General features: G+C 38.7%; 1 protein-coding gene across 4 annotated transcripts in view; it reads right to left on the bottom strand.

The window, feature by feature from the left end:
* Positions 1-12,783, bottom strand: part of MYO1E (myosin IE) — a 93,071-nt gene that overhangs the window by 5,589 nt on the left and 74,699 nt on the right. For all 4 annotated transcript variants that reach the window (XM_075764881.1, XM_075764882.1, XM_075764884.1 and 1 more), the window contains exons 23-26: positions 8,235-8,381; positions 6,509-6,666; positions 5,573-5,665; positions 2,520-2,724 (exon numbers count right to left, since the gene is read on the bottom strand). In XM_075764881.1, coding sequence (XP_075620996.1) covers positions 2,520-2,724; positions 5,573-5,665; positions 6,509-6,666; positions 8,235-8,381 — 603 coding nt within the window. The remainder of the gene's footprint in view (positions 1-2,519; positions 2,725-5,572; positions 5,666-6,508; positions 6,667-8,234; positions 8,382-12,783) is intronic.

Raw genomic sequence — 12,783 nt, 5'->3', positions numbered from 1 at the left:
CTTCTGATTTCTGTTTTATTTGAAAAACCAATCTTAAACAGGAAAAAGCTATATATATGCTTACAATATCTTATGGCTAACACTTGGTGCACAGTGGGGAAAAATGACTGCCATTAGTACAACTGAAAAAAGTCTCCATATGTGCCTAATTTTGCTGGAGGACTGACCTCTTTGTGGTTAGGAACTGGAAAGCCCCTACTTAGGAACCCTGTGCACTTTTTTTGATACTAAAAAAAACCCCCTATCAATCCTATGTATGCTTATGTATTATTTGTTTTCTATCAGGTGTCTAATGCTCACTAGAAGCAACATTGTAAGTAATATGCTAAATAAGTACTGTAGCCAGTTGGCTCACACACAAACAAGAATGCCTAGGCCAGCAGGAGAATTTAGCACAGAACATCTGGTTAAGGAGCTTCTCTACTGACTGACAGTTCAGAAGGGTCTATTGATATGAAAAGTTGCTCTTGATATAGTTAAAAATAACTAATTTTTTTGCTGCCTCTAAGAACCCCCATTCATGTGGATCACTAGAGAAGGGGGGCTGACCTCTTCCATCTAATGCCTCAGAATATTCTAGCCTGAAGGCAAATACGATCAGGGGCTGCAGAAGGTCAGGTGGAAACTTAGTGAAAGTTTGACTTAATCTTGATTTCTCCCAGACTATCCCAAGTGCAAGCTGTTCCATATTTGGCAAAATGATTTGCTGTCAGGCCTGGGAGTGTGGGTCACAACTGACAGCTCAGAGTAAAAATACCGTGAGTGCTTAATTGTTAGTGAGCAACAACAAAAATCCTTGAATGTTGCATGTTACTACAGTAGACAATGTATGGTAAGGGTGAAGGAATACAATTATTAGAATGGGATCATGGGAGACTTTGAAATACTTGGGTACTTTTTTAGGCAAAATTCTTACTACAACTGTCTCTGGTTTTACTTCATGCTTTTACATCACCTTCAGGGGATATGTGGTGCTCTAGCTGTTGTGGTAAGCCAAGGCTCAGATTCTGCAATGAGTCAGGGCACTCATGCAACATAAATAAAACTAACTACTGTCAGCCAGCTGTCTGTTGGAGGCTGGGCTATAGAGGCTGCCTCATTACAGAGGGAGGTAACAATCTGTTGGAAGGGAGGGAAAGAGCCCTTTTGGAAGAAGCGAAGCTAAGGAGGACGTTGAATTTACTAAGATTAGGACTTGAATTTACTAAGAACCTGTGTGAGTTCTCAGCAGGAAAAGTTCAAATGTCATCTTGTTTCTCCCCTCAATATTAGAGATTTAAGAATGATGGCTTGTTCAACATACACAAGGCTTTCCCACTTAATAGGGAGGTATTTATCATGTTTCTTTACTTCAAGAGCTGTGGACTATAGAATTGTGCCTGTACTATTATTATGGAAAGTTCTAATGTAACTTTCCTTCCTGATTTAATATACTCTGGGACAACAAGCTGTTACTCTCAGTAATTTCTTTGAGACTTGGTTACATCAGAATTAAATAATACCAATAGGAAGTCATCAGCAAGTAGAAACACAAACTGCTAATTCAAAAACAGGTTGGGGTTTGGGGGTTTTTTGCTAGAAGTGCTGAATAGGCAGCAGTCTTTGACAATTAAGTGGCACTCAAATTCTCACTATAGTAAAGCTCCACTAATGTTCTACAAGAGATAATATTAGGGCTGAGTTAAAGTAGAAACTGTTCTGTCATTAAAAAACTTAAAATTTCGTAAGGCCTTCAACATTCTGGAGCACAAAGGTCCCACATAGATTTGATGGAAGACTTCTGTCTTCATGACTTCCACAAATTGGAGAGGTTTGCCTACTTTGCGATTTTCAGTCAAGATCTGGAGCAGCCGGTTTCAGAGTCGAGAATAACTTGTTCTGCTTCCCTTTACTAAGCCCCTGATTTCTTGGTTCTGCTACTTCTGGTGACTGTTTTGATGCTTTTGACTCTTGGCTGTTGGGAAATATCTAGTTACAACAGTAAGAGCCACCCACCCCCAAATCTTGTAGGATTGTCATAGTAACACATTCTGGAAGGCTGCAGCTTAGAAGTCCAAGTGATGCGGAAATAATCTTGAATGTCACACTGCCAAGCCCTCCTCCTAAAAAGAAGTACAGGTCTGGTATGTGACCCAGGAGTCAAAGCTGAAACAAAAGGACTATTAGCCAGAATTTCTGGGCGTGACAGTTGCCATAAAATATCTCATTTACTGTTTATGACCTGTAAACCAGAAGGGAAAGGTGGCCTAGTTAAACTCTGTCAAGTGTCTTAATATCCTTAAGTAGAAGGTACCATGCACATTTAAGATATTAAACTAGAACTGGTTCACCTTCATTCCTAAAGGCCTACAATGGAATATATGTTTCAAAATCCTGTGAAAGATGATGGTATCTTTGAGTACAGCTCTATAGCTCAATCTGGTCATCTATGTACAAAATATAAGTTTATCAGTCAAGAACAGTTTAAGTGTGTGAAGCTATTTACAAATTTTACACTTAGATTTAATGTAAAATCTTACCCGGCTGCTCCTTGGTCAGGTACTTTCAGAAAATCCAAGCTTTCTGGTTGCTGTGAAATCTTGCCTGATCCTCCCGACAATTGCCGTGGTAAAGTTGGTCGTGTCATATTTGTATACAGGTTTTTCTGATTTGCTTGTTGATTTCCTGGGACATGGGGAAGCGGTACGAACTGTGGGGGATTTATTACTCCATTTTGCTGCTGACCTGGAAGTAAATAAAGTGTGAACACAGCCAGTCCAAACTACAGCTCAGTAAAGGCAGCCCTTTCCTTTTGTTGATGGTTCAGCTGTCAGTTAGATTCAGCTGTCAGTGAGACTCAGATATCAAGGAACTTGAAAACAAAATCATGTTGAAATCTTAAAGTTTGGTTTATAGACAGTTTCAGGTCTGCTGGTGATCTGTTTTAGGTTCACGTTTTCATGGACTTTTGCTCAAGTTTGAGATGTGCCTTGAACGTTACAAGCAAGCAAGAGGATTAGCTCTCAGCTGTATGCAACCTTTTAACATTAGCTAGCACGTAGCACCGCACCCCTATTTAAAACACTGCATAAAATTTTATCCAGGTAAGGGTTGATCTAAAGCTAGCTAGAAGTCCTGGGGGTCTCTCTCTCTCTCTTTTAAAGTTCAACCTCTGTCCAACTCCCTTAATACTGGGTAGGCTATTTTTAAAGTTGTTATAAATATTTGTCTATTTTTAAAAGTAAGGCTTTTTTTTGTGTGTGTGTTTGGTTTGTTGGTGTTGTGTTTGTTCGTGGGTTTTTTTCTTAAAAAAACCACCTTGCTGCTACTTTTGATAGCGCAAAAGGAACCTGAATTTTCTAGGTGATGAGAAGGGTAAATGCCTTTAAATAATTATGCCTCTAACTAGAATTTCAAACAAACCCACCCATGTCTGAGCTACTTGCAGGATCAGGCAGGGCCTAAGGAGCTCAATTCTGCATGCTTTGCATTCCTAAAACCCCCACTGAATAAAATGGGAGCTATGCTTATATTAAAACTCAGATTGGTTAATGCTGTGGGTGATCCTCTCCTTGTGGTTAAGTCTGTTGAAAATTAGCAGAATGAATAGCTGTGCAGAGAGAAGAATTCATAATCGTGACACTCAAAAAAAACCAACCTTACTGCATTCAACAGCTGGTCTTTGCTTCTGATAGTCTCTTGATACTGTGGCAGAGCTTAAGTAGTCATAAACTCTTATATAAAACTTACTTTGGGATGCAAGCTAGTATGGCACGTTACGGTTATATAAATAAAGGTTTGGTTTATTCTGAACATACACGTAACAGTCTGTTCAGCTACTGGACCATTAATTTCGAAACAGATGTGAAAATAGCAGTATACATTTCAAATGATCAAGGATGATGGCCCGCAGTGGTTACTTCCTCACATTGTGAGAGCAGGATGGAGAGAATAGTTTGTGACTTTCAAGGAGTTATGTGCCCAAATCATGCAATTGCCTCAGACTCCTTGAAAGTCTGGACAATCTAATTGGAACTTTTTTGTAACAGGTGTCATCATTCTTATTTTTCCAGCTGAATTAAAAAAAAAAAGTTATAGTAATTGATTTGAGGTCTGTGTGAAAGAATTCTGGTCACCTTTTAAACGTGATACCCTAATGCCTATGGCTCAACACAGCATTTAACTTCAGTAGTTAACACTTACCCTGCCTGGGCACTAGTGTAGTTTCATTGGTCCATGAACATCTAGTTCAACTCCACAGCTGAACACTTGGGAAATGGTGGGTCAATAGAATATTGTTCTCTCCTCAGAGTTTACAGGCTAAATTATTTTTTCCTCTCTAGGGCAGAGGTGAAACACCCTGATGACATCAATTCCATGCAGAAAGTTAGCCCAGTGGCTTGAGCACGCAGAGGTAGGCTCTTATAATTAGGATTCTCTGCTGACATGTCTGTCCAGGAGCTGTCATTAAGCACTGGGGATAGGTGATTACAAAAGGCCATACTGCAGGTATGGCCATCTACTGGTGCCTTGGACTTGTGTGCAAATCTACATCCAAACTACCTTACCTGCATGAGGCAAGTTTGGGCTTGGTCTGTGGGCACAAGGCTTCTTCAACCAATATTTTTGTCTTTTTCATGTAACTATAAAACTGCTGAAAGAGTTTTTGAAAATGTTAAAACAGACTTTCCTTGTTTTAACTCATCCTGTATGAAGATTTACTATCTGTGTTTGCAGACAGGTTAGCTCCTTTACTGTAATTTCCCGCTTTACTCCAAGCAGTTCTTGCAGATCATGCAGTCCTTAGTTTCACTTATACAGCTACAAGGCTTTACTAGGACTGGGAATTGTCTAGTTAAAGATTGGCTGAACACCCAACTTAACACCATTAGCACTGCGCTTCTCAATAAACAGCAACTGACTGAAACAGGACCCTTTTGTAAAAAAAAAATAAAAAAAATACTCTGGGAGTGTAAGTAAAAAAAACCCACAAACCACTTGGGAAACGTTCAGTCAATGGAATATTGTTCTCCCCTCTGAGTTCACAGGCTAAATTAATCATATCTCAAGGGCAGAAGTGAAACACCCTAATGATATCAATCCCATGCAGAAAAAGGCATGCTACTTACTGGCCCAGCTGATATGTTTCAGCATTCAGCATACACAAAAGTTATTATGTAACAGGGGTAGGACAATGAGACATAAAATATAATCTATTGTTTATTGGCACTGAAAGCAGTTTCATTCCAAAGCATCATTTATGGCTTATAGCTTTTACCCTAGAAAGGAAAGTGGAGAAAGCTATGGGGTTAGTTTTAGATTCAGTGTCTTCTACTAAGTGGCTGAACATGCCAAGTGTCCATGACAACCAGGATATCTCTGGTGGAATACTAGTTTGATTGTCTGTAGACTCCCAACAATACACTTCATAAAATGCCTGCAATGTATGTTTTCCAGACAGGATCTTTTAAGAGGATTTTAAACCTTTACTATGATTTTTTTTTTTTTAGTGGGTAAAAATTACCACATGACAAGAGTAAAGCAAAAGTCTGATTTTTTTTTTTGAATTTTGCCCGAGGCTAAGAGGACTTACCAGGAGGCGGCGGAGCAGCTCTCATAGGATAAGTCTGACTTTGAGACCTGTTGGAATACCCTCTGCTTTGGGTAAGGTTCCGTCTAGTAGGACCTAAAAGAAAACAGCAACGTTTTGTTACCCTTTTACAATTACATTAATTAGGTAAGTAAGTCCTTTTGTCTGCCCCTACTCTGTGATCAGAAAGAGCTGATCTTCAGGAATAATGACTGATTCCTACAGTGTTGGCCAGGTTGTGCTAAAGCTTTAGATGCAACAAGGCTGACAGGCATATTCTCCCTTTTGTGATCCAGTTCAGCCACAGGATATAAAGTAAAACTGTCTCAAGACTATGGTAAATGAGGCCCAAAAGACCATTGGCTTTATGAACTTGTTCATAAACCATGGATAGCTAGCACAGCAGTACTTTTGACTATACTGTTTCTGATCAGCAATTACTATGAGAAAAAGGTAGGACACAAAACCCGAGAGGCTGGTTTATTTGCAGCTCAATTGCTGGTGATGTATAGAGGTTACCTTTCCTCATATCACAACCTATCCTGTCCTGATGCAGAGCTTTCTTCCTCAGCAAGACTGAAGGAACTGCAGGAGCTCAGAGCAGAGTGAAGGACTCTTCCCCAAAATGCCTGGCTAATCGTGCCATTTGTACTATGTTACATGATTAAATACCCTCATTTCTTTTGTTGCAGGGCAAAGAATTTCAGACACTTCAGAAACAGTTAGTATATAGTGAAAGTTAACACAATTCCAGCACGACTGTAGAGCAGCAAGGACTTCAGCTATATCATTAGGATCTATAACTTGGAACTTCTTTTAAGTGTTACAGAAAAATAATAAAGAACATGCTGAAGCTAGAGGCAAGCAAGGAGAGAAAGAGTCAACCATTCTCTACATTTCTAAACCATTCACTAGTTTCTAAAGGAAATTCATACTTACGGGAATTCTTTGGTAGCCCTGGTCCGATGCTGATCTGCAGCACCTTATTACTTGGCTTGAGAATGGCTATATCTCCTTGGCCTTGCATAAATTGCACTTGTCGAGAACCACCACTGCTCCAGGGCCCCCAACTCTCCTTTTTCAGCTTCACTTCAAGTCTAATATAAGCAGATGAACACATGAATAAAAAATAAAAAAGGAAAGCATTTCTACATCAAATCAGGACAATATCACTTGGCAGCAGACAACTTAGAAATATAAAAATAAAAAGCTTAGGCTGAGAATCTGTCTTCCCTGAGTGACTTACGTGACATAGAACACCTAATTAAGTATCTTTTTTATGCTTTTAAAAATGTTCTTCTTACTTGATATTTTAACTTTCCTGAAGAGGATGGAGAGTACAATGTGCAAAGGTCTGAGTAAGAGATGTGTCTGCCATCAAACATCACTGCCTCTGCAGCAGACTCTACAGGAGCAAACCAGAGTGCTCCATTCCTAAACATTCTTCTTGTATATACCATTAGATGTATATATACATTAGATATGTGTGTGTGTGTATATATATATACACACACATTAGCATGTATATGCCAATATATGCTTTAGGAGTGGGCCTTGTACATGTTCTGGGAGTAAACATTTTTGCATACATATACTTTAATCTTTCCAAGTCAAATTTTTTCCGTGTACACACACACATATATTCTTTCCCAGCATTCCCACACTAACCCTCTGCTCTGAACTGTAATCGGATATGAGCTAAGGAAATTATGGTCTGGTTTTGGACAAGACCCCCAGAGGTATAATACATTACCTCTTGCATGAACAAAAAATTTACTCCTAGTACTGGCTTTGGATTCCCAGTGTATAGGAGAATGTTCCACACTTCAGTTGTCCTCCTACAACTTTTCCAAACTAAAATAATGATCTATTACCTTTTATAATTCTTCCACTTTTTCGAAGGAAATAAAATAAACAAATCCAAGGCCTGCTGTTGCTAATCTGCTTAACAGGTATGAATATTAACAAAAGCACATTTGTTGGGATAGTTTCCAGCATGCCCTTACTGCTAAAATGCACAGCAAATATTCTGTAGCTTTTCAGGCTTGTTTCTAAAAAAAATGTTCCCAATGTCATTTGCTTAATGAGGCTCCTTTAGAATTATCCTCTCACCCTGCAGTCCTCTGTCCCCACAACAAACTTCAGAATTTCAGATTGCTACATTATGTCTCTAGAATTGTCTTTCAAACTCTTCATCATGATGTTTCCACTTCTAGGTCAAGGTTAAGGAGTTGGATGAGGATGCTCCCTTCACATGATAGGAAGCAGCAGCCAGCACAGAGATGGAGAACTTGCACCATGGCTGCACATTCATCATGTAGTGACTGGCCTGGCCCTTGCTGTGGGGCCACGGCTCTGCTGGCACAGAGCTGCAAACCCTTGAGCCTGATGCCATGTCAGTAGAATGAAGGCAACTCTTCTACGCACACAGACAGTGGAAAGCAGCAGACAGCCCAGGTACAATCCTAACCTTGTTACTCTGACAATCTAATCAGAAAGTCTGGTATCCTTGCACATACAGATTTTTTACAATGTGTTGCCTCTTATTATTTTAAAAAAAAACCATAGTATCAGGAGCTTAACAACTAGCACTCACTTATTTGCTTTGGGAGCAAGACCAAAGATTATTTATTATTAGAAGCCCATTGAAAAAAACATAACTTACGTATTGCTAAATTTCAGAGGTAGTTTTCTTTGTGTTTTCTCTTCGTATCGTTTTGATAAGAGGCTTAACAACTCAGTTTTGAAGACCGATTCGAGCAAGCTATCATATTCCTGGTCATGTAGAATGAAAATGTCATCCTGCATTGTGCTGAAAAGAAATCAGAGCATATACCATTCAGATTAAAATTTCATCAGCAAACACAGCCAGCATATAATGACATTCACAGAGTACTCCTCATGGTTAATTTTTAAAAACATAAGAAAGTCCAAGCAGCATTAAGTATATAGTCTTGCTTTCTGAGAACAGGTTTGGTGGTGGTTTTGTTTTGGTTCCCCCCCCCCCAGGAGTTGATAATGGCATATCTGAAACAATCCTTTCTGAGAGACAGGAATGCTACTTAGGCATTTTACATATTTACGGTTATCAAAAGAACATGTGCTATTAAAGTTACAATTAAAGTCCATCTCTTCAGTAATGGCAAAACTTGTGATTAGCGGTGAATTGGAAACTTGAATGTTATACTAAAGTAAGACTGAAACCCAAAGCAAGCAAATTTGGAATGAAAACTTTCAACTTTCCATTGGCTTTAGCAAAAACCCACACATGTTGCATTCCATTGCCACCTTTGGAGCAACTGCTATTTACACCTGCTGAAGATGGTGCAAACCACGTCACAGAAAATTATATACGTGTGAGTCAGTTGCAAGGGTCATTTCTGCCCTTCCAGAGTCCCCACAGTAAAAACAGTTCCATTGTGCCCTAGCCAGGATTGCTAGTGTTCCAGCATGCTTGTAATATGTTTATATGTGTATCGTTCTTCCTTTTAACAGCATGTTGGCATACTTCCTAGCTATAGCTACATTGGTGCCTGTCTGCTTCTGCATCTTCTCTACAAAGAGGTATAAACAAAGTTTTCCAAATAAAACTGTAAGACCTGAAAATAGAGGCCATTGGTACCCCCCCTTACTTCCTGACTTGACTAGCATATAAGCAACGATAGGATGCTCTGGTTCAATTTGCTGGTCCCACAGTAAACTAATTGTATTTTGAAGCTCGTTAGAAATCCCACTGCATGAGCTTACAGAACCAGGCTGCTGCACGGGAGCGCAATGCAAGTCAGACACAAGAAAATGGTGGGAGCATAACAACAGAGGGAGGGGACTGCCCCTTGGGCAGCCACTAACATTTGCATTGGATTAGAAGAAGTGACAACAAAACTCTAATTTCATATGTGATTTCATAACCAGTTTACATCAAGTGACCATTGTTGTGCTGGCAGAAGGGGCAGCCTTTCCTCTGCCCCTCACCATTTTATTCATGTGCCTTTGTGTTCCTTCCCTTATGCTATAATCCATCCATCTCCTGCCCTTTCCTGGTAGATTAATTTTCTGCTTCCCTCACTTTTCAACATCTCATCCATATCCCCATGCAGCCACCTGAGTGCTAGCTAGTTTAGGAAAATGTGTGGCTGAGAGAAGAGACAGCACAGGACTTTTGACAACTGTGCAGAGCTTGAGAATTGCTTGGCCTTATCGCAAAACAATTATCACATCACCAGCATGGCATTTCACAAAATGGAAGTACAACCAATGAAGGAAGGAGCATTAATTAGATATTGTTAAGTATTCCTGGCAGAAAATGTGTGGCTCCTTTTCATGGCTGTTTAGTCTGCTGCAGGGAGTCTGAAGCCAAAGCTTCTCTGCTCTTTTGTCAATGTTGTTGGTCAATCTTCTGCTGCTAGTACTAATATCAGAAAATACTATTTTATAATAGCAATTTATTTCAATACATTAGCTATCACCTACTAAGTGAAAAAGGCACTCTCAGTTTGCATTTCTCTCTGGAGAAATGGACCTTTTCAAATCCTGTTGGACTTAGAATTAACATTCATTACGAGTTTTCACCATTTTTTTTCCTAAAAAAACAGTACACTCAGAAAAACAGTACAGACTCTAAAAAACAGTTCACACTCAGAAGCGTGAATGTCTGTATTGCAGTGGTTAAGGCTGTGGAAAACCAAGCAGGTGGCTTTGGCAGCCATGTGATGAGCAAGTTTAAAGTTACACTCTTATCATTGAGAAACAGCTACTTTCAATGGTTTGCATAGCAATACATCACACAAAGAAAGTGCTGATATCTCACCTAAATCTATGTATGTATTGCTTCAACTTCTCAGAGTAACTCGAAAAATAAATTAATTATGGCATATAAGGAACTCAAAGAACATTCAGCTCAGAAAGAAAAAGCCTTCACCTTATATCAGAGACAAAATTAGGTCTATTTGCCCTCATCACTGTCTTCTGGTCCTAATTACCTAGCAATCAACAGCTGTCCACTTTGAGCATGCTCCTCCCTTTTTATCTCCCAGCTGGTTTGCCTGATTGCTGACTATAAATTTGAAAGGGAGGTACAAGCCTAGCTTTGTGGTCCTCACTTCTCATGTGGTTACTGAAGGCTATGATGACTTCTACAAATGGTGAGTACCTTTTCCTACAGAATTAACATTAGTTTCATAGCACTGCTAGAGGTGTTCTTGACTGTCAGGTATGAAAATACCTAATGTCTCAAGAAGGTTAGAATTGTAAAGGATGAGTTGTATCACTGCCTGTTTTTCTAAAAATCTACTTGCCACCTGTGTACTCCATAATGTTCTAATTCTGAAATCTTTCCTGTAGTTTAGAAAAGGGTGTATGAAACTACAAATTTACCTAATTAGTATTCAAAATGGCAATAAGAAATCTATAGAAGTAGATTACAGCATAATCTCCTTTCCTGTCATCAAGCAAATCTAGAGCTTCGGCAAAGTTCTGAATGAGACATGTAAGCAAAGCCCAAGACCTACCTACAGTAAATATTATCCAGTCACTGGTCCTATTTTTGCTGATTTGGCAAAGAGTCTGACTTCATGATACTGTCAGGATGTCCTGTGTCACCCCTTACCAGATGAATTATAAAGCTCAGTTATTATTTGTTACTAAAAATGCAATAATGTTTCCATGAGAGTTTGGGTTGTCATTTTCACTGCCCTGAACTAATTCCAAGTTGGGTATTTGCACATTAAGTTGTAACTCCTTTAGTAATTTAAATTGTTATTTAGTGTTAATTGCTGTTAATACATGTCAATAGCCCTGATTATTCTGCCTTTATTGTGTATAAGTATATTGATACAAACCTACATCAATATATTGCACGTGGGTTTCTTGAGAGATATTGTTTTGATAGCAATGCAAGAATCTGGTTACCCTCTCTCCCCCTTCCATTTAAAATATATTTCATTTTGTGTTGATTTAGTTAAAATTTAATTTTGCATGAAAAATAGTACAAAAAAGAATTGAAACTTTGAAGCTGCAATAAAGAATAGAGCTAAATCCATTCTGGATAAGCTCATGAGGAACATTATTACAATTATTTTCTTTCCGTTCAGAGGTTTAAGATTCAATTCAAAACCAGTCAGGTGCAGATAGTTGAAACTACAGGGACAATGAACTGGTGTTCTGAAAACACATGAGAGAATGCAAGTGAGAGCTAATACAATTTCTGCTTTGAGCCTGACATCTGTTTTGGGGTTTTTTCCTTCCCACAAAAATACATAGTAAGTAACACCTGTACTGTATAAAGGGTTCACGTTAGTCTTACTAACTGAAGACTATTAAATATTGCAAGCACTAAATCATGTCACTGAGACAAAATTATCTCAGATTTGAGAGAAACAGTAATCTTTACAGTGTTGTATTACTACTAAGCTCCCTCAATACAGATTTAAGAGATCCCTTGATTAAGACCCATTTTGAAGTCAGTCCCTACTAACATGATAACAGGGAAAAGCCCTCTTGCTCCCACAGTTTTTTTAGAGTTTGATTTTGGAGGAATACCTAGACAGTTTGATAGTTTGTAATTCTGAATCTACTTTTAGTGTATACAAAACCCAATGTTTTTTACAACAAAATAATGTTTTGAACTTAGCTTATTGATTTTATTAGACATAATGTAGCATACATATTTCTTAAGTACAGTTGGTTTTGCTTCAGAAGGTTCTATGGAACTGTTATTTACATGTGAGAGGAGTGTAACAGCTTTCACTAACTTGGCAGGCAGCCATCCTTTTAGCTGACTCAATGTGACTATGCCTTTGGAAGGCTACAGGCCCAATTCAAGCGTCTGGCTGCAATCTGTTCAAGGTTTGCAGAGCACACAGCCCAAACTTGGAGCACTAAAAAGACGGGTTCCAATCTCATCTTTAATCTAGATCTATTACAGTTAATTTGTTGCAACTTTCCTTATAAGTATGTATGATAAATAAACCACAGATATTGAAAATGGTACTGTGAGCAGACACATCTTGCAGACCTTTCCCTAATCTTGAAATGGCTGTGAAGAATTCTACAAAAATGTCAAATCTACTGGATAATGTCTGTTGGAAGATTTCTGGCTATGTTAATGGGAACGTTTTACAAGCATACACTAAGAAAAACCTTTGCAGTAGCTATCAATACACAGTATTCAAATGTAGACTTGTATTCTTTTAAATTGTAATTTATTTCAATATTTA

This window comes from Balearica regulorum, chromosome 12 (genome assembly GCF_011004875.1).
Source record: "Balearica regulorum gibbericeps isolate bBalReg1 chromosome 12, bBalReg1.pri, whole genome shotgun sequence".
NCBI classification, from domain to species: Eukaryota; Metazoa; Chordata; class Aves; order Gruiformes; family Gruidae; genus Balearica; species Balearica regulorum.
Note: the sequence above shows the minus strand (reverse complement) of the source record. Positions and strands in the feature narration are given on the sequence as shown.